General features: G+C 42.9%; 2 protein-coding genes across 2 annotated transcripts in view; both read left to right on the plus strand.

Moving 5' to 3' along the window:
• LOC101862971 overlaps window positions 1-3,036 on the plus strand; it is a 5,526-nt gene extending 2,490 nt beyond the window's left edge. Inside the window, exon 2 of the mRNA XM_005106677.2 lies at window positions 1,103-3,036. Within this exon, the coding sequence (XP_005106734.1) occupies window positions 1,103-3,022 (1,920 nt within the window). The 3' untranslated portion in view covers window positions 3,023-3,036. The remainder of the gene's footprint in view (window positions 1-1,102) is intronic.
• Window positions 3,037-3,920: 884 nt separating this feature from the next.
• LOC101860840 lies at window positions 3,921-20,816 on the plus strand. The gene is made up of 7 exons (XM_005106667.3): window positions 3,921-4,059; window positions 4,638-11,607; window positions 12,507-12,652; window positions 13,339-13,435; window positions 14,389-14,543; window positions 17,369-17,624; window positions 19,656-20,816. Exons 1-7 carry the CDS (start codon window positions 3,934-3,936, stop codon window positions 19,802-19,804), a joined length of 7,899 nt encoding a protein of 2,632 aa, XP_005106724.2. The 5' UTR covers window positions 3,921-3,933; the 3' UTR covers window positions 19,805-20,816.
• Window positions 20,817-21,048: the final 232 nt, after the last annotated feature.

A 21,048-nucleotide genomic window follows, 5' to 3' on the forward strand; every position in this document is an offset into this window, starting at 1 on the left:
CCCCAAAAAAAATAAAGTTAGGTTAAAGATAATCTAACAACAGATTAGGGGCCACTGGAAGGTGACCATATCCCTCCGTAGATTAAGGGCTGGTGGGGCACGTAGAAACCGTGTTTTGGGGTCAAATTTAGCAAATTGGGTTTATTACATATTATAGTACCTGGACATTTCCTGAACAATATCCAGAAACGTATGTAAGCCTTGCGACACCCTAAAGCTGCGTTTTTTTGTTAGGTTTTTCAGCGAAAGCACATGTAATCTAGCCTTTTCTTACCTGTGTCGGCTGTTTTCTCACAATTCTATTTTTTCGAATATTATCCCATTTTTCTGCTCTGTTTCTTGCTCAATTTCAATGCAACTTTCACAGGATACCAACAGCACCTAGTTCTAAATTTTGGTTTTTAGAATTTTTGATTAATGACGTAGTTTTTGATTTGTGGGCGTAGAAAGCGTGAATTTTCCTTTTTTTCACTTCTTTTGCAACATCCCAATTGTAAGTGTCATAAAATAAAAATTAAAGCATATATAAAAAATTCAACATGCCAAATGTAAGAACTACATATTTACTGTTGGCATGCCAAATTAGAAGTGGATCGGTTAATAAATAAGGGAATACAATGGGAATGAAAAAGGTATACAAAATCCAATATGGCCACCGTTTCCATAGCAACTGATTCACAATATACTTTTTGAACTATTGATTTTAAATCCCCAATAACATGCAATGTCCCACAGCAAATATGGGCCATCTAGGCCTTGTAATAGCCAAAATAGACCTCAGGTGCCCCACCAGTCCTTAAGAAAAGTATTATGAGTTCAAACCTTGACAAGGCCATCAACGTAGCGGAGAATTGGGAAGGTAGCTATGTAATAATTCCCCGGTTACTGCGTGAAACTGCGAACCAAAGTGTGATACGTGTCTGCAAAACGAATGAAGAAAGAAAGATTATCTAAAGTTATGTCACATTCTCTTGGTCTACAGTTTCAGGTCTATTTTGCCAGGTCTATTTTGCCTGTCCTTTGCTCCATTACTACGATTCGGATTTTTAAAAAAAAGACACGGGTATCTTACATTATCATGACGTGTTTTCCTGTTCCCCAGAACTTTACCCCAAGCCCCGACAGTGAGATAATTTCTGAGGGGAGTAAGCAGCTAGATGTTTTATCGTGTATCAAAGATGAGACTCCTGAAAGAATAGGTGACGGTGGGCCAGACTGCAGACTGAATCAGTGCATCACTCCCATCCGTGGAACAGAAACTGATCAAAGCATAGATGAAATAAAGGGATGTCTGGCTGGGGAGCATGGGAACTTCACTTCCCCCCTTGCAGAAGGTGGCAACATCCCAGTTGCATTGAACGAGGAGAAAACCTGTCGGAACAAAGAAACAGCAGATGACGCTTCAAGAAGCAACCCTAGTGGAGATGATACAGGATCAGTTCATGATAAGAACCCTTCACGAAACCGTTCTAAAAGGTCTGAAGATTCTAATAACATAAAAAGAGATTGCCATATCAGCCCTGATCTGGCAAAGCTCCGCGCCTTGCCCGCCGAGGACCGGGACATAGTAGACGGGATTCGCCCATCGTGTAGCAAGACTAGGGCGGTTTCGGTGCTACCAGCCATTCATGAATCTGCGGACGAGGATGATGAGAACGTTGAGGAGCACGTCGGCATTTGTGTGTCGCCTTCTTCCTCCTCATCGTCTTCCCTTGCTTCCTCTCCCGTTTGCATAAAGCGCCATATCCCCGTGTGTCGTGTCAGTAGCAGACCCACACTGACCAGCATCTCTGAAGAGTTCGCTGCTACGAAAGTAATTGAGCTTGAAGGGGCGGAAGTAAGGAAGGATGAGGAAATGAGGGCTGTGAAAGAGAGCTCTTCCAACACAGAGAGTCTCACAAGGACGATCCCGCCAGATGCGCTGAGCAATGTGTTAGAACAAAGCCAGGGGGATTCTTCTTCAATTCCAAATGTGGAAGTGTTTCCTACTCGCATCAAGGAAGAGGAGGCCTGCCAAGAAGAGGGCCTGATTCCTCGTCAGATTTCCCCCACCGCCGGGGGTGAAGGCGTGGTGAGTTGCGATAAACAAAAAAGTCCCATAGTCGTTATGAATCCAGAGTTGACACAACAGTCTGCTGGAAACATAGGTGGGGATTTGCACTGTGTAAAGACGGGTGTCGAGTTAAAAGAGAACGTCGAGATAAATAATAACGGTAGAGAGTACAACCATGACGACAAAGTGCAGTACTCAGATGGACGCTGCCAGTCAGACTCAGAGAATTCTTATTCCCCCGTACGAAAAAGCCATAAGCCAGTGAAGTGGAAAAAAGGCAGACAAACTAAGGGAAATCACCAATTGTCGCCACAGGATGAGAAAGATGATTGCGTATCAGACAAAAGCGAATTCCCGGTAGGGGAGTGGAGTACCAAACAGATTTGTGATGAAAAATGTAATCTCCTTTCGAATATGTGCGTCGAATCGGGCACGCCAAACACAAACAACGAAGACCGTCCACATAATGATATCCGATCCAGCCTTTCTGAAACAGGCGCGATGTCTGCCGATGCTGGGACAGAGACAAAGGCTATAGGAGAGGAAAGCTCCCTCCGAGACTACGTGGCACAGAGGATCGAGGTAGCTGAGAGAAAACTTGGCAAACGGGGACTCGTGCAACTGTCGGACGTCATGCAGGCCGTTAACGAAGCCTGCGCGAGAGGAGGAGTTGCCCCGCCTGAAGACATCAGCGAGAGCGTCCTTGCCAATCTGGTGTATGGGAGAGGCAGGCTGGTAGAAGAAGGCGTGACTTCAGAGTGTGGTATCCACGCTCAGAATAGTCAAGAGGCTTCCGGCCTAGAAAAGAAAGAGATCGTGTGCTGCCTCGGCGAGGAGCAGATTGTACCTTTGAATAATGTCTGTTTGGAAGCACCGAGTGCTTTAACAGTGTCGGATGACTGCAAGGTGAAATTTGGGAGTAAATATTTTTACATAATATATTTACATAGTTCGGAAACTGTGAACTGAATTTCATTAAAGTTACGTAGTCTAGATAGCAATTCTTTATCTATATTTGTCAAGGAGTCAATTTTCCACACTCATCCTTAGTTTTTTCCATTAGTATGTCGGGGGGAAGGGGGGGTGGGGGGTTGCTCATACATATACTCGCACATACACATACACACATGGGCACACACTCTCACACACACAATATATATATAATCCACCTTCACAAGTGCTCAAATAGATACAATCTTTGAGAGGGGGCTCTCGTGGCTTAGAGGTTAAGGTATTCCCCTCTCATTCAAAGGTCCCGGGTTCGAATCCAGGAAGCGACGAAAATATTTTCTTCTCTAAAATTGTCTCCTTTCACCTTCTTTCCTTCTCTTTTGCAATCATCTTTCGTCTGCTTTCGTCTCCACTTTCTTCCCCCACCTCCTCACCCCCTTTGCCCCCTCTACTCATTCGCAGCCTTTCTACTGTTACTCTTTGGCTCCTACTTACTGCTCTTTCAGCCACACCCCTGATCTTTTGATAGGAAAGATCTACACCTAGCCTTCTCTGGTAAGGGCGAAAAATCTTGGAGGTCACGTGTTCAAGTTGCTCTCGTTAAAGATCCAATGGTGGTCCAAAATCGATAAGAATAGGCTTCGGCCGCCACCTGGGCAAAATTCAAAATTTCACCAATTGAAAATGTTTGGTGTGTCCCGCGCACTCATATGATGATATGACCTTATGTAGTCTCGAGCGTGCCGTAAAACACTTACCAAAAAAAAATAAATCTTTGAGACGACATAACGAGCCGCTCTTTGCTGTCTCTGACGTTCTCAACATAGTGTATGAAACACCCACGGGCACAAGTCTTCTTGGCTTATGCTCCTTTTCTTTTGTTCTTATTTTTCTGCAATGGTAGTTAAAAGTGATGCTCTTCCTTTTTTATGTTGCAGCCTATGGCATGTATGGCTGGACTGAACATCTTCATCAGTCACGTGGTACTGGCTTGCCTATGTGAGGTCATAGTTCAGCTTGCGCTCACAGGGGTACCACAGAAGTTGAGCAGCTCAGTAAGGCGTTTTCCTTCGTTGTGTATAGACAGAATACACGGAGATTGTCTCAAATTGCGGTTCCATCCCCAGTAACCCGAGACGATAACAGATCTCACCAATTCTAATTTTTTGTTCTTTGAATCTTTATATGTTTTCCCCCAAAACAGCATTCAATTTACAACTTTTTAATTACAGCTGAGCCTCCCCACTCCTGCCCCCCCTCTACCTCCCCCCCTCTCTCTCTCTCTCTCTCTCTCGCTCTCTCTCCGTACCTCTCTCTCTCTCTCCCGCCCATCCCTTGTCTCTCTTTATGCCTGCTGCAAAGTAACAGTCATATGAACTCTTAAAGTGCTCCATTATAATGATATTTCTTTTGACATCACGATATCCAGTTTTTAGTTAACTCTCCTACCATTTTTCACCTTGTAATAGTGTACTTTAAGGTGTGTAGCTTATGCCCCCCCAAAAAAATCACAATTCTTTCCAATGTCTCGAAAATGAAAGGCAGACTTGCATTCATACTGCCACGGCTGTAATACTAAAACACGTTTGAAGAAAACAAAGATTTAACTTCAAACATCTTTGATTTTCTCAAGGAGCTCAAGCGACCCGCAAGTGAAACAGTTCCAGAGGAAGAGTCTAAAGCACCATCTAGTGGAAGACCACGGAATTCAGGTTCTGATTCTCTGCTGGGTGACAGTTGTGGAAGTGGTAACGGTAGCAGCCCCACTCCTCGAGAATCCCAGTCCGAGCACACTGGAGCCTCAAACAGTAGTGAGGAAAGGCAAGATCGGGACAGTAAAGAGAAAGAGTCCAATACCAAACCCTGGGACAAAGACGCCCAGAAACCCCGCGGAAGGGACCGGGAAGTGAGCAAGAGAAAGCGGGACCGGGACGACAGACAGCCGTCGGGGGAACGGAAAGGTGGGCTGAGGAACGCAACTGGAGACATGAAAGTCTCGAGCACTGGACAAACTAACGGAAATAATCCTGAATGGCCCTCCGAGATAAAAGGATATGACGTCAAGAGTACGTGTCGGTTGGAGTATCAAACGAGTCTATCAGCCGAAGCAGAAGGCAACTTTGGCTCTCTAAGATTTTCGGACCGTTCTTCATCTGACGAGTCTCAGAACATTGAGGACACTGAGTGGCGACCTCCGGATGACGTGGAACCTGATCCGTGCCGCGTTGCCTCTAACAGTCGTTTTGGCAAGCGAACATCTTTTCACAGACAGAAACAGTCGTCTGCTTCTCATAAAACGACAGAATATGCCGACGGAGAAGACAACGATGAGAAGTTGGAGAAGAAAGCAGATGAAGAGCATGAAGAGGAGGAAAATATAATTATTGGTCCAAACTTTCATCCACAGGCTGGTGACAGTTTTGACAAATATCTTGAAGCATTTAAACAATGTAACAATGAGAGTGACAGTAACCTTTCTCCATCAAAAAAGGAGAAAGATTGTTCTTCAGGAGAAGGTCTGGGAGACTGCTGTCTCAATTTGTTTTCTCCCAATTGTCGGGGCCCTAAAATGACAACCAGACTAAATGTTCGCAATTCTCTCAATTCGGCCTCATGTGGAGCAATCCTAGAGAGTGGACCCCATGATGAGTCGTTCAACCACCCGTCTGAGTTTGCTGTAGAGGATCCCGTGGGTTATCAAGCTGTCAATAATCCACAGGGACCTGCATCGTCACAGGAATCTGTATCACAGTCTTCTACGTCACATTTCCCCAAGTCACCGCCGTTAGAGTCACAGTCAACATCAAGTCAAGAGCCAGAACTGCAAGGCACATTTTTAATGTCAGGTAAGCAGGCTTGTCGAAAGAAATCGGTGAAAGAAAACGACGGCAGTGATCATTCGAGCGATGAGAACGATGAAGACCCCAAGGAAAGAAACAGAACATATCGAGCTTATGGCAAGTATGGGGACCCTTCGTCACCCATAGCGTCCTCTGGCCGACAGCAAAATAACAGCCCCATGAGCTCTGATCAGCAGCATAATTTTCAATGTGCGAGCCTTGACGAAACCTACGCTCAGCCTGCACTGGTGCCAGGTCTTTGTCACAACGATGAGGCCTCTGAGACTGAATTGTCAAAGTCTCCTGAACACAATTTCGATATCACCACACTGTCCACACAAGAAACAAGTAGCACGGAATCTGACAGTCATAACGAGCCAGAAACAGAGCAGTGCGCAGAGGTAGAGGTGTTTGTTATGCAAGATATGGTAACCTCCCCTCTCAACAATCTCAGTCCAGGGAGCGACTCCTTTCATTCTGGTGCTTCAGCATTTGTGACCGTCCCCAGTGACCCAGAATCAGAAAATGGCCAGCCTTGTGTCCAAGGATACCATCCCAGTAACTCAGACCAGGAGTTGACCTCATACAGGTCAGCAGTCGAAGGTAGTTGTAGTATTGTACCGGACGTATTCACAAACGTACCAGGAGATATCGAGCCACCTTTCAAAGAGGCATGCAAAGACCACCTAACTGGCGTTTCTCATCGATCAACAGAGAGCCCAGATCATAGAAAGAAAACACAGGCAAGAATACAAGCAAATTCAGATGCTGAAACCGAACCAGTCGACATTGTAAACGTCAGTGGTGTACCCGGGGGTCGATACAACTTCCAGAATGCTGAGGAAAAGAAAGTGGAAGAAGAAAGCCTGAAAACGCCAGAGGAACACTTGTACACAGGTGAGCCAGTACAAAATGGGGAAGACGTGAAGATGTCTGCTTCTTCTCAAACTGTACCAGAAATCAACTGCTTCTCACAAGTAGACATTTCTGGGCACGAGACAAGGGAGAATAAGATTGAAAGTGAACAACAAAACCCGGCTGTCTTTGACACAGGAGAAGAAGGTGATGTTGAACATTTGAAAAATTTCAAAGAAGAAAAAAAAGAAAGACGACAACGTAGTGCAATGTTGAGTGAGAGTGGTTGTGGTGAACATATCGTGGCCACGAGTTCCAAGAAAGAGCTGGAGCATTACACCATTGGGACTGAGGAGCTCAGAGTGCCAGCAGAAACTGTTACACAGATGGAAGTACAGGCTATTGGAAGAAACGTTGTTGCCACTGAGAAGGAGTGTAAAACACAAGATGACGTAACCTCCAAGGAAAAGGAAATGTCTACACTTGAAAGATCAGAATCAGAACATGAGAAATGGATCATTATTAAAGATGAGAAATCGGCAACTAACATTCAATTGTCACAAGAGGAAAAACAGTCAACTGAGCTTATTACGGCAACCGTAACCGCAGACCCCATTTTTGAACCTCAAGGAAAGCAAAGCGAAAGACATATGTCAGAAAATGTGTCTCCAATAATTCAAAAAGACCACTCTCAAGCAGCATGCGAGTGCACAGACGAATTATCAGGACGTCAAGATATATTATTGAATGGTGGAATCCAAGAAAAGTCGCCAGAAACTGAGATCACAGTGGCAACACCCAAAGAAACGTCGAAACTGATCGTCAGACTAAAGGCAGAAAAAAAGGATGAATATGGATTACAGAAGTCAGAAAGGATTGAGGTTAGGTCTTGCTCATCTCCAGTGGAAATGTATTGTTTCAACGAAGATAGAATCCTCTGCAAAGTGGCGAATTCTGACTCCTCGTTATCAAGCTGTGGCGAAAGGGATAAATCATCTTACGTGGATTTCGCTGATTTTGTGAGTGGAGAAAATATTTTTTTCAGAGAGGAAGGATTGATAGAATCTAATAAAACACAATCGTCCCCTGTGGATTTATATACCTCTGATGACCGTATACATTTTACAATAACACAAACCTCGGAATTTAGCAGCTTTGAAGAAAAGACGAGTGCATCGCCTATCGACACTTACTGCTCTAAAAATGATTTGAAGGTGCACAAAATGGAACATTTCAAATCTTCGACAGAAAGTAAAAAGGAAGAAAGCTTAGTCAATGCTACGGTTGGGGAAAGAGAGAGGCCATTCCTTGATAACGAAGAAGGTACAAGGTCGAGTGGTGTGGAATACACGGAAACAGGCAACATTCCCATACTGGGACAGAAGTTAATCAATAAACCAAACGAGAATCGTCCTTCTCAAACAAACATTTATCTCGAAGATGATTTTTCAGATGACAGCAGTTGCTCATGGAAAGAAAAGAACATAAAGTTAGACAAGCAAATCCCAGACGAATGTAAGTTAATAGAAAGAACATGTGCATCGCCGTTAGATGATTATATTTACGATAATGAGAATGCCTGTGAAGTTGTTAATTCTACTTCTACTATTGAACGCTTTGGCGAAAAGGACAGATCATCACTAGGGGAAATTGGGGATCATGCGGATGAAAGTACATTCACCATAGGAGAGGAAGAAGGCAAACCTGTGGACGAAACTCTGTCGTCTCCAGTTCACGTTTATTTTTCGAATGACAATATTCTATGTGAAGGGCACAGAATAGTTTCTAGGGGCTTGATCGAGCCTTCGACAAACCAAATTTACCCTCCAGAGACAGGCGTGCTGGGGGAATTAATCAAGAGTCAATCTTCCCCTGTGGATCCATATCAAAGCAAGGACATATATAGTGCAGCAAAGTGTCTAAGGGGACAAGAAGACACATATGCAGCCATTGAAGAAGTTTGCCCAGAAAAGCACGGGTTTGAATCAATAACGAGTGTGCCGTCGATGGATAGCTATATGTACAGGAATGATTACCCTTGTAAAGGGGATGATTCTAATTCTATGATGGGATGTTCTGGTGAAAATGGCAGGTTATCACACGGGAGTCCGGTTGCTACTGTGAGAGACGAAGTAATTCTTTATGGAGAAGAGGGACAAAGAAATGTTAACGGGACTCTTACGTCCCCAGTAGAAGCATTCCTCGATTACAGAGTAGACCAAGGAAAAGACAGAAAATCTGATGCCCAAAGCACTAAAATCGGAAACAACCTTGCTGAAAGTTCGGTAAGTACTACTGAGAGCAACCAAGGAAGTTATTCTGAAAAAGATTTCGAAACGGATGAGCCATCAAAAGCCCAAGACAAGGATCAAGAAAATGAAAACACTAAACAGGTTTCTAAAAGTGAACTAAAGGCAAGAGAACTTGCTGGAAGTGAACGTTTCAATATATTTTCTACTCCCCCAGATCTTCCTTTTGAGAATGGAAGCACAGGTAAGGGTGAAACGAAGAGCTGTGAGACGAACTGGTATAAGCCAACAGCAAAAGCGCCAGATTCCCCAGACATTAGCAGAGTAATCATGCAAACCTCCACAATTAATACAGAAAAAGGAAATATTGAAAGTAGCAAAAAATCAGTAAACTCTGTCAGTGTGGAAGGAAAACTAGATAACGAACCATCTAATCTTAACACTGATGATTTCGATGCGTTGGAAGAGTTTTCTCTGAGTAGTCACGGATACCGTGGCTACATTGGCAGTTGGGCTGATGAAAGCCCTGATCCAGCTCTGGACGATGACGACAGCTTTGTCATAGATGGACAATATTCAGCCCAGGAGGTGAATGACTCTAGCACCACAGAACCGGAAAGCGGCTGCAAAGCTACAGGGTTTGAATCATCAGGAAGAAAAGGTGAATCATTACTAAGAACTGAGGTTGCCCAAGAGGAGTATATTGAAATTAAGGACTCCAGCCTAAAGAATATAACACATGTTCCGGTTCTCAGCGTGGAGGTAACTAGGGAATTTCCTCGTAACAATGGCGAAAGTTGGTGTACAAAAATTGAAGAAAACCCTATCGAGGATATGTTACCAAACACTAGTCCACCTATAGAATGCTTAGAATTAACAGGTGCAGGAGACAAAGTGAACAAAGAAGAAGAGCCCATAGAGGCATCGGAGCAACGGGAATTTTCTCAAAAGGGGAAACATTATATTCTACCGAAAGATGAGTTTGAGGAGAATGTCAAATCTTTGGAGGTTTTAAGGAAATATGTTCAGGGGAATAAAGAAAGAAAAGATGAAGCAATTCGAAAGGTAGACGTAAATGATACTGATTGCCACGAGCCTTTGTGCTGTTCATCAAAATCCCTTGGGATCTACGAAAATCCGTCCGGCACACCAGTCGAACAGAAACAGTTTGACTTAGGGAACCAAACAGAAGAGGGTGGTGCTGAGAAGACATTCAACAGTGATGAGAGGGAACGAGAACCTATGTCAGACACATCTGAAGACAGGGACCATACCCAAGAAGTCAATACAATAAGAGAAGAAATAGTACTTCAACCTACCCTAATTGATGACTCTGAGAACCGATACAGCCAGCCGCAGAACGAAGGAGATCTATCGCTTTGGACGACTGACCCCGAAAATTCCCTTAATTCAAAAAGAGAAACTCAGACGAAAGACTCTACTTTGTGTCATGAAGAATGGGCAAAGAATCCTGTTTGTGAAAGTTCAATAGAGGATTATGCTGCTGAATGGGAATTTTTAGAACCTTCACCGGAGCATAATCCTCAAGTTAGGAATGAGTTAGATTCTCAATGGATTCTCAATTCTGGAGGACGGCTAGAGGCGGGGTCTGTCGTCCCTGACAGACTAAACAACGAATACTGGAGTGAGTTTGGCTACTGGAAACCGGAGCTGATTGGTGATATGGAGCTAGTAGAAGGGGCAGTGGCATCGGAGTATAACGATGCAGAGTTGTCTCCTTCTCCTACGCCATTCGGGGGACAAGCCTATGCTACAGACTTTCGTGAGTCGAGCCCTCCTGTGATTGACTTCATGCACGTAACCTGCGCAACAACCAAGAGTATCAGCGGCGATATGGATGTTTTGGAAGACTCTGATAAAGACACGAATAAAATTGTGCATGCCCAGTACATGCCCAGAGAAGCAAGTCCCTTGGTGGAGATGCCCTCTCTCATTTCAGAAGAAAATGATACTCCAGGTATTTCGGGAGAGTATTCTCAAATTCAATTCCAAGGTGGGACAGCCATGGCGCAGATAAGCACATCTCAGTCAGAGAAGCCTGACTACGGTGGAGCGAGACCGAAAATACGAAGTCTCACGACAGCGAAGGCTCACGGTGGTAAATCACGACATCATGAGAGCAAAAGGAAGACTTCTAGTGGAGTCTCTCAAAATGAGGAACTTGGAACTCCCTGTGTGGAATATTTTGGCACACCTTCTGAAGAAAATATAGGAGTTCTGGGTGGACTTGAGATAGATATTCACAATTCAGTGATACCAACTCAGGAGGGAGATCAAAGAAATGGGTCTCCTATTTGTTGGGCATTGAAAGACGCTCGGGTGGAAAATTTGACCCACGACTTAGAAACCAACATTGGCACAGAGACCGAGGGAAATGAGAACGAAGGCGAAGTGACGGATATTATTTCTACCGAACAAATTCACGATGCTGACACGATTGTGGCTGTACCTTTCGACGGAGCGGAGGGGAACGAAGACCTATGTATTGGCGACGACGAGGACAACGCAATTTTGGGAGAAAAAAGTTTCGTGAATCTGCGTCCAACTCGGAGTAGCCCAGCCCCTCTCAGTTCTCGACGAATCAGAGTGGTAGATGTAGAAGACTTCCCTGCAGACTTACCGTGCATTTACTACCCAGGTAAACTTTTTAGAGAATTATTATTTTGAACAAATTCCATTCACTGGTCGTAATCTTCAGACTATTTACAATCGTTTACGAAACGAGGCAACAATAATAAGTACCCAAATGATTATGATGACCAAAGACAGACATTGTGTTTCTATTATCTGAACAAAGAAATCTTCCTGTGCAACACAGCCCGTCTTTTAAAACTTTCTCTCTTTATTGTTCATTTCCCCCCGTTCCTATAATTTCATAGAGGGCGGTTGGCGAGTCCTCTAGGGTTGTTTTCTTTTTTGTTGTTGCGAATCAAACATCTATCATCCTTATCTCTTCTCCTTCTATGCATGCTTCTCTCTAGCAACACTTCTAATCTTCAGCACTTATATAACCTAATTGTGTAGCAAGTGCTGTTTAAAGTCTTACTAAATCTGTAGGACAATTTTCCATTAATGTTATTTTTCTTTTATCATTTTCTGATAGAGTTAAAAAATTATTAGACATTTTAAAAATATATTAGCACATTATTCTTTTCAAAAGCAGACTTCTACTGTATTGAAATAATAGTATCAAAGAAACACAATACGTTAACGTAAAGCCCATGCGCACACAAGCACGCACAAACACACACGCAACACACAAACGCACGCACACATACACACACAATCACACACACACACACACACACACACACACACACACACACACACACGTGCGCGCATTCTGAATGGGTTTCGTAGAATACATCCTGTAACCCCCCCCCTCGGACAAAAGACAAAAATAATAAAGACAAAAACTCTCCCCCGCCAAAAAAAAGACAACACCCCCTGCCCCCAAAAATATAAAAACATCCCTCAAACAAAACAACCGTAAAGGGAAGAATATTTCATATCATCTACATCTTACGTGGTTCGCAGATGGTGAAAGGGCAGGCCAAATGGTTGAAAGTTTCTTAACAGTTGATAATACTGTCGAAGCACAATGTACAGGCGAACACCAGACAATGAATCACCTCCCGGGAACAGATCCACGGAAGACTGGTTTATGGAGAAAAATGAAAAAGGTGAGCGGGACCCCAAATGTAAAGTCTAATTTTTTTATTTTTAATATTTTTTTGAAAAGAGATTTCATTTTAAATTAAAATTTTCACGAATATTTTTCAATAGTTCAAATTTAATTTTACTGCTTATGCTCCTGTCTGATCCCGAAGCCTGAGTCTCCGTTACGCGTCCCGCTCGGCAGTCGCAAGCGACGGCCACTTTCACACAACACACACACGGCGTGTTGACCGGCACTCCTTGGCTAATGTATTTTGACCAATCGTGATGATTTAAATCTGTCACAGCCGCAGTCTGTCGCTCGCGACGAGGTCTCGATCGCTACATAGACCGATTGCAGGCGACGGTCGCACGCGGCAAGACGTCGCGTCACGTGTAAAGAGACGGGTTCTTTATAATCGTAGGATTCTTAGGCCCCTCCTTATAAGTCGTGTCATGTCTTCTTCTGTTTTTTACCTTCACTTGTTGTCCATTGTGTCTGGTTTTTGTTTCTGGGCGTGTACACTCTCGTAGCACCTGAGTGTGAGTTGTTCAGAAATATAAGTGTTTATCTGAACTATTGCACGCCCGTGCTGCACCATTTGCTGCTGATGAATGGGCGTAAATACAAGTACAACTGTGTGAGAACATTAATTTTACATATGATTCAATGGCAGACCCATTGAATGTATTTTTTATGCATTTTCTTCAGTGCCTGGCTCCGCAAGCACTAAATCGAAGACGAGCTCGGATGCGGCAACCTAAAAGCCACAAAAAAGATGTCCTTACACTTCCTGGTTCCTTAATGGGTAAGCATGCTTAAAGGTTTATTTCATCCCCTCCTACTTTCTTTATACCAATAGGTTAAAATTGGCTTTTGCGCATGCCGTCATGACAAATCTGCTATTGGCCCAACAGAGTGTAGTAGGTCAAGTAAGTTCCGAACGGAGGGATGAAAAGACCTTTACCAAAGGGTTTTTATAAATAAATATTCTTCCCACATTTATCAGCGCGTTAAATATTCTTCCCACATTTATCAGCGCGTTAAATATTCTTCCCACATTTATCAGCGCGTGGTATTCGCATTTTTTAAAAAGATCCTTCGGTATGAGTTTATACCGTCCATATCAAAGTCGCCACGATAAGGATCCTCACGCCTTTAACTTTCTGAAGGAGGAGACACGAGTAGGAATGAGTTAACTTGCCAACCAAACCCTCCAATTTAGAATGATGGAAGGAAGATTGTGCATGTAGATCCAGCATTTTTGTCAGTTTTTGTGCTAATTCTATTGTATTCATATTTCATCCCAACAGGAAATCTCGGCAATTTCGTTTATTTGCTTATCTTTTGGCCACACAGACTGAGCATTGACTTAACAAGGTTTCATCTGTCTCGACGGTATGCTATGAGATAAGCATAATCAAAGTTGCAAAGGGGAACTGTGTGCCGTATCAAATGGTCAAAATCTAACCAAGTCTCACAAAACTGCTACGATAAACGAAGCAGTCAACCCGTCGAGTTGGCTTCTCCCATCATCAAAATGGCTTGGCAGCCCCTGAGGTATTTTGGTAACTTAACGCAAACCAATCATAACGCAACAAACAAGTATTGAAGTAATAGATATCTAATGACAGCAGTAGAGAGCAACACCAACAATTACCTTACTTCCTCTACAACCACCAAAAATACATCTCAGTTCTATGGCACCAACAATGTGCTGCCTACCAACGGTTTAAGATACCTGCTTCGTCTGTTTTTCAGATGCTTGTCAGAAAAAAGTTCCTGTGACAGCCTGGCAGCGCCTCGGCCCCTCCCCAAGACCTGCACGTCCCACCTGGAGGGGGTCGACAAAGCGCAATCATGGTTTGGGCAAACTAAGGAGACTCCATGTGTTCCGACAGAGTGCAGAGACTATTGTAAGTGCTTTGTATTGTTTGCGGTTGGGTTTTGCATTCTGTTCAACATAACAATTCAAAACCGCGTAGAAATTCAAAACAATTAAGGTCACTTCAGTTTTAAATATGGAACCGTTCTGAATAAGTGTCCATCTCGTCACGAAATCAACTTTTCTATCTTCTCCTTATTAAGCTAGACCAAGAAAGGGAACCAAACCCGAGCTGCAAATCGTGTTGCCCACTATGTTACAAACTGAGACTGCAACTACTCTGACAGAAGGCCAAACATATTTGACGTTTTTATAACTATTTGGAACACTCTCCCACGGACTGACTATAGAAATAAAGTAAAAAAGTACACCTCCAGTCTGTGGAAGAGTTACTGGGAAAAACAGAAAAATAATAAACTGTATACTATAAAACCCAAACTGGAACAGCGAAATCCTTCGGACCTCTCCAGAAGAGACAAAGTCGTTTTTACTCGATTGCGCATCGGATACACGGCCCTGACCCACAAATACCTCCTACAGGGAGATGAGAAGCCGTTCTGTGTCGGATGCGACACAGATTTTACCATTAGACACATCCTAACCGAATGTCTGGACTTTGGAGAGATCCGAAGGAAATATCATAAATGTAAGAAATTGCAAGACATTTTTTCCGTTGTTGGTCCCGACAGAATTTTGAATTTTATAAAGGCCATTGGCCTTTATGGCAAGTTATAAAGTGAAATCGAACTATTAAATTTTTAAAATGTTGTCTAGGAAAATTGTTTTAGATTGAAAATATACATATATTTACACTGATTTTTAAAAACATTTTAGCATTTTAAAATCTAACTACTGACCCGAGCCAGCCGTACAGAAAACTGTTGTGAACAAAATTCACTTGTGTTTCGCGCGCTCATATGACCTTATGCAGTTGCGAGCGTCGTAAAACCCTGTACTACTACTACTAACTATTTGGTATAGCGTTCCGCAACATGTCATTAAGTTTAGAAAGTAATAGTTTACAAGTCCATTTGAATTTCAAGACCGAGGCGACCATGAGAGGATAATCATCTGAGTTTGCCTACTGATCTTAAAAAAAGAATTCCTAAAGATGAGCGGACAGATAAAGTAGTGTAATAGTAATTTAACGAATAAAATCACCAATGGACCAAAATTAACATAATTGGGGGAAACTAAGGGCTTTATTAGCAATTGATTAAATATCGGAAGCTTTTCTACGTGTTCGCTCAACAAAGAAAAAAACACGCCCCCCCCCCCCCCCCAAAACACAAAAAAACATTTTAAAAATAACAAACAAACGAAGGGACACCCCCCAAAAAAAACAAACAACAACAAAACAACCCCCAACCTAACAACAACAACAAACAACCAAAACCCACTCGCACGCAGGGCGACAACAGCATCTGTGGTTTCACAGAAATTCGTCAAAGTTTTGTCAATGTCTAAGCTACACTTTGCTTGCATGCACATGTTGAGGATTTCATCAGGACATGGGCCATCACATGGAAAATCGTTGACTTAACACGAGTTGAATTTATTCGTTTTCTTCTGCTATTGAAATAACAGGCCTTTAATTTCTTCTTAGTCGTCTTAGACTCTCAGCCTCTTATCAGGAACGGATGGAACGCAGTGCTCCTCCTACGAAATAAGCTATTCTTTGTCAAAGTATGTTGTTCACCGTAATGAAAAACAAACCGGCGTCTGTAGGCGTGGGGTGGAGGTTAGGTTCTTCCCGGTTGCACACAGAAGACGTGAGTGCGATTCCTGAATAGAGGAGTTTTTCATCGGGTGTTTCCGTTAATGGCATATGCTGGAACTGACAGGGTCGAATCACCGCGCCTTGAGTTTTGATCAAAACTTTTTCGATAGGGACATTTTGTGCCTTGGCAGGTGACCTTACAGTGCAGCAGTGGACATGAAACAGCTTTGCCAGGGCTGTAGACATAGAAAAAGTAGACTGCCCAAATACCACTTCCCTCCTTTCAGATTTTGACTTCTTTAATATACCTGAAGATATATAGAATCTACCCTGAAGGAGAGACATCGTCAATAGACTCAATACGCTTGAAACCAAGGAAAGTGTAAGGATGTGTCTTACTACTTCACTTGTGCGGTATGGGGTATTTTCTATGGTAAGGAGAATTTTGAATTTTGCCCGGGAGGCGACTTAAAGGGGTTCTCGTGGTCTAGAGGTTATGTTGTTCGCCTCTCATTCAATAGGTCTGGAGTTCGAAGCCTGACAGTCACGGAAAATTTTCTTCTTTAACCTCTTTTCCTGCTCTCTAACCATGTTCTGTCACATGCTTTCGTCTCCACTTTCTGCCCATACTCCTCTGGGTTCCTGACTCTTTCTGCAGCCTTTCTACTGCTACTTCTTGGCTTCTTATTACTGCTGTCTTTCAGCCACACCCCTGATCTTAATGCATGCGAGATCGAACACCTAACCTTCGCGGATAAGGGCGAACATTCTCAGAGGTCCTGTTTTCAAGTTGCGCTTGTTAAAGATCCCTTGGTGGTCCAAAATCGACCAGAGTAAGCTTTGGCTGCCACCCGGGCAAAGTTCAAAATTAATTCCTACAAAACTAAAAAAAATAAATGTTTTATGTGTTCCTCGCTCTCATATGATCTTATTCAGTTGCGAGCACCGTAGCGCACTTATCTAGTAAAAACAAAATTCTTGGCACTCGTGAATCGAGCTCGGATATCGTTCACGCAACAGCGAGGTGCTTATCAGCTACACCAAAGGCATCGGTTTAAAACGAAGAAGAGAGTAGAAAGCACTTAGAATTACAATAATAATCAACCTTAAGATATTGTACTTTTCAAATCTTTCAGAGTGGCCCAGCGCCGGCGATGAGGAAGCATCGCATGGGAGGTGGGGGAAACGTCCTGCGTATGACAGCAGAGACCAACGCCCAGCGGTCTCCGCCTACCACGGCCGGGGCCAGCAGGAAGAGGAAGAAGAACAGGAAGAGCTCTGATTCAGCACTTGTGGAGAATGTGCAAGATCTTCCTATCCTAGGTCCCGCAGAACAGGCAGATGACCCGATGCACGGTGTGTTTGAGGTCTATTGCGATGACATCTCCACAGGTAAAACAATAACAAAGCTATTGGATTTAATAATCTGTTCCGTTGTGGTACAGTGAATTCCACTTATAATGAGTCCTGAAGTAACGAGAAGTCTGATATAAAGACAATATTCTAAAACCCGTTTTTTTTTCTTCTTTATCTTTGTAAATAAAATACTGCTATAGCGCAATCAGATAAATTCGCGAGTCGGTTATAGCCAAGTATCGCTGCTGCGGTGCACATTGCATAGGCCATTTATACCTCGCCAGTTGAGAAACTTGTTGGTGATCAAGCGAAACAAAGAATAGGAGAGCCCATGTGTGCCAACGATGAAGGCCGAAGCGAAACAGTGGGAAGGGAGGGGCATGCGCACACAAGCAGTCATGAAGCAGAATGTATAGCCTGATAGTGATAGGCCAGCCTAGTCTAGATTATCTAGGCCTATCATGCCTCTCACTTCTCCGATGCGGGGATGGAGAGGTCACAGTGCTGTGATGGATCATGGAGCGAATGGGTGACGTGCGCAAGCAGACGCAGGAACGCACCACAGGGTGTGGTGGGGTGGGGGAAAACACAGCGGGCGAGTTAGCCTAGAGAACTTTCGTTCTGATAGCCAACGCCCAGCTGTCAACATCGCTAACGCTAGAGAAAGAAACCTGATTCAATTTTTGATCAAGTAAGACCTACAGGTTATGTTGAGCAAAGCCATCATCAGAGGAGATAACAAAAAGAAACAGAACACCAAACTCATAGATTAGGCCTACTTTATTATTTCCTTTGAATTTATTACGGGATTCCTTACAACGAGAATACTGCTATAACGGACATTTCGTACCGGTCCCCTCCCTCTCGTTATAACAGGATTCCACTGTATCTATTATCTACATAAATTGAAGACTTCTGTCATTTGACACAAAATCTGCAACGTTACATTTTAGTTTAAAAAAGGTTTTTTTTTTTACATAGTGTGAGTTACAGAGTTGTTGTACTAAGGCGACAGTAAACTTTGATGTCAAATATTAGTTCATGGGTTGCAAAATATCGCCCTGGGGGTCTAATTGGCCCGAGTGCCTTGAGTCTCAGACCCCTGGTTCAGTGGGGAAAATGTTGATCTTAGGAATTATTTAAAATAACAGTCTTTCGAAATTACAGTAATGATATAAGGGATACATTTTGAAAGTCAACATTTGAAGACTTATTTTTAGTTTTTGTAGAGGTTTTACGGCGCTCTCAACTGCATAAGGTCATATGAGCGCCAGAAGATTATAGGTGTTACAAGAGAGTAACAAACATAAAAAAGAAAAAGGCGAGAAAAGGACGATATAGATCTATGTCTGATACTGATAGGAAAGAAGAAACAAATCACACCAGAGCACCCACCAACCACCCACATTTGAAAACTTAATTACTTTCGGAATTTCATATTATGGAAGAAACATCTTTAAACAACAACAATTACATTTTGAACAGACGGACAGAGTATGGTTATACGCAAAGCGGCAACATTATTGGTACTTCACTTCTCTTTCCCCGAGCTTTAACAGCATCAGTATTGTGAAAGCACGAAGGAAAATATTTGCTAACACCAAACACCCTTTGAATTCAAAATGTTTGATATCTGTTAGAAATAAACGTTTAATATTTTTTTAAATCAACGAACAAACAGGTATAAAAATTATTCATACCGTCATTTATACAAGTACAAGCTATACAGTCATTGTTGAGTGTGCGAAAATAACGTTATTTTGTATGTCCATCTAGTGACTATTTGTGTGTGTGCATCTGTGTATGAAAGTGTGTGTGTGTGGGAGGAGGGGTGAAAGAGAGTGATAGTGGGAAAAAGAGGGAAATAAAGAGAGAGAGAGAGAGAGAGAGAGAGAGAGAGAGAGAGAGAGAGAGAGAGAGAGAGAGACAGAGATAGAGATAGACAGAGACAAAGTTTTGACGAGCGTATAAAATTTACATTGTATCATGCTGCAACAAATGTCTCTTTGTGGAGATCAATAGACTGTCTTTTTATCTATTGTATTATTTTTTCTTTCTTAATTCCAGGCAGTTCCCCACCGCGGGTGTCGCGCACACCAACAGGCACACTGCGGAGCAACGTGTCCGCCTCCAAGACTTACAGGCAGCTGTTCCAGGGCGAGGACTCCCAGCATCCCCGCTCGTCAGCCAAACGATGGCTTTGTCGTCTGATGTGACTGACGGGCAGACAAAGGCCCAACGTTTCCGTGTTCGAGGCGCACCGGTTGTGATTTGGCTTATGTCGTCGAAAAAAATATCGGAGTTTTGTGTCATGAGGTCATGATGTGACGCTCAACTGAATCAGAGCTTTGTTGATTGTTCAGGATTGAAAAATAATAGCTAGTTTTAATAGAATTTCAATGTTGCTTGAAGTCAGGGAACGAATTTCGATTTCAGGAAATCTAATCACATGCGCACGTCATGTAAGGGATGGTGCAGCCAGACAACCACCTAAACCATTCAACTTTCATCGAAAATTTCGGCCACTTAGGGACCTGAATGATTGTGCTAATTTGAAGTCTCTTTTCTGATTCCTCTGAAAATTAATGTGTTTTCTGTGACAGTATTCACCAAAGACACCCCCCACCCCGAAGGGATGCACGGTCAGGATCAGGGAAATTGTGCCCCGGGGGGTAAAAGTTTTAATGCTGACCATTGCCCTTACCTCGGGCTGGGCCACTTTTTTCAGCTAGACATCTGAATATTTCCTTCCATCTCTCTCAGTTTTATTCAGTTTCATCATTGACTTTCCTCTTTAATGTACTTTTTTAAAATGCAACCTATCCCTTTATCACCCTTTTTTCTATTTGCTGAGAATCACTTCCCACTTACCGCAAACTGAACGTACATGTATGTCTTAATAATGAAACAAAACAAAAGACATTGAAAAAACAACCCTAACAACCCTTTTCCCCGCAGAACACTAACACCATTATTGCCCAAGATCATTGGATATGGAAGGCCTGCATCACCACCCTCTACAATCACCTCTGTAGTTAAGTTATTCAGTTAAATTCATCACTACCAGATGTCCAACATTGTGGGAAAAATGGGCTGTCGAGAACCTCTGATATTCATGTTTTGCCCCTAATGTTTCATCCATCAGAACCTTTTGTTTTAAAGGCAATGCATTACCAATGAACTCGACGTTTATAATGAATGAAAGTTTGAATAAAATATTAAAATTGCCGTTTTCTTTGACCTCTTTTGGCTCACATTATAAATGTGGTGTGATAACCAATTGGTTAGGTTACACAGTTACAATACTTGTAATCGTGAGTTTGCGTGTTTGGGGGTTCCAGCCTCAGGCCTGACGTGTCCTTAGGACACTTTAGATGAATTTTCTTCATTTCACCTAGGTGGGAATGGGTGCCATAGACAACGAAAGATCTTGTCTGTGTGCTAGTGTTTTAGCGCCTTT

Source organism: Aplysia californica, unplaced genomic scaffold (assembly GCF_000002075.1).
Source record: "Aplysia californica isolate F4 #8 unplaced genomic scaffold, AplCal3.0 scaffold00549, whole genome shotgun sequence".
Classification (NCBI taxonomy): domain Eukaryota; kingdom Metazoa; phylum Mollusca; class Gastropoda; order Aplysiida; family Aplysiidae; genus Aplysia; species Aplysia californica.

What these genes read in the sequence shown, in the direction of transcription:
- LOC101860840 (XM_005106667.3), top strand. Translation starts at nt 3,934, where the DNA reads ATGTTGCAGCCTATGGCATGTATGGCTGGACTGAACATCTTCATCAGT. An exon ending in TATGGAGAAAAATGAAAAAG is followed by an intron (nt 12,653 to 13,338) that starts GTGAGCGGGACC and finishes CATTTTCTTCAG; the next exon opens with TGCCTGGCTCCGCAAGCACT. An exon ending in TTGCGATGACATCTCCACAG is followed by an intron (nt 17,625 to 19,655) that starts GTAAAACAATAA and finishes TCTTAATTCCAG; the next exon opens with GCAGTTCCCCACCGCGGGTG.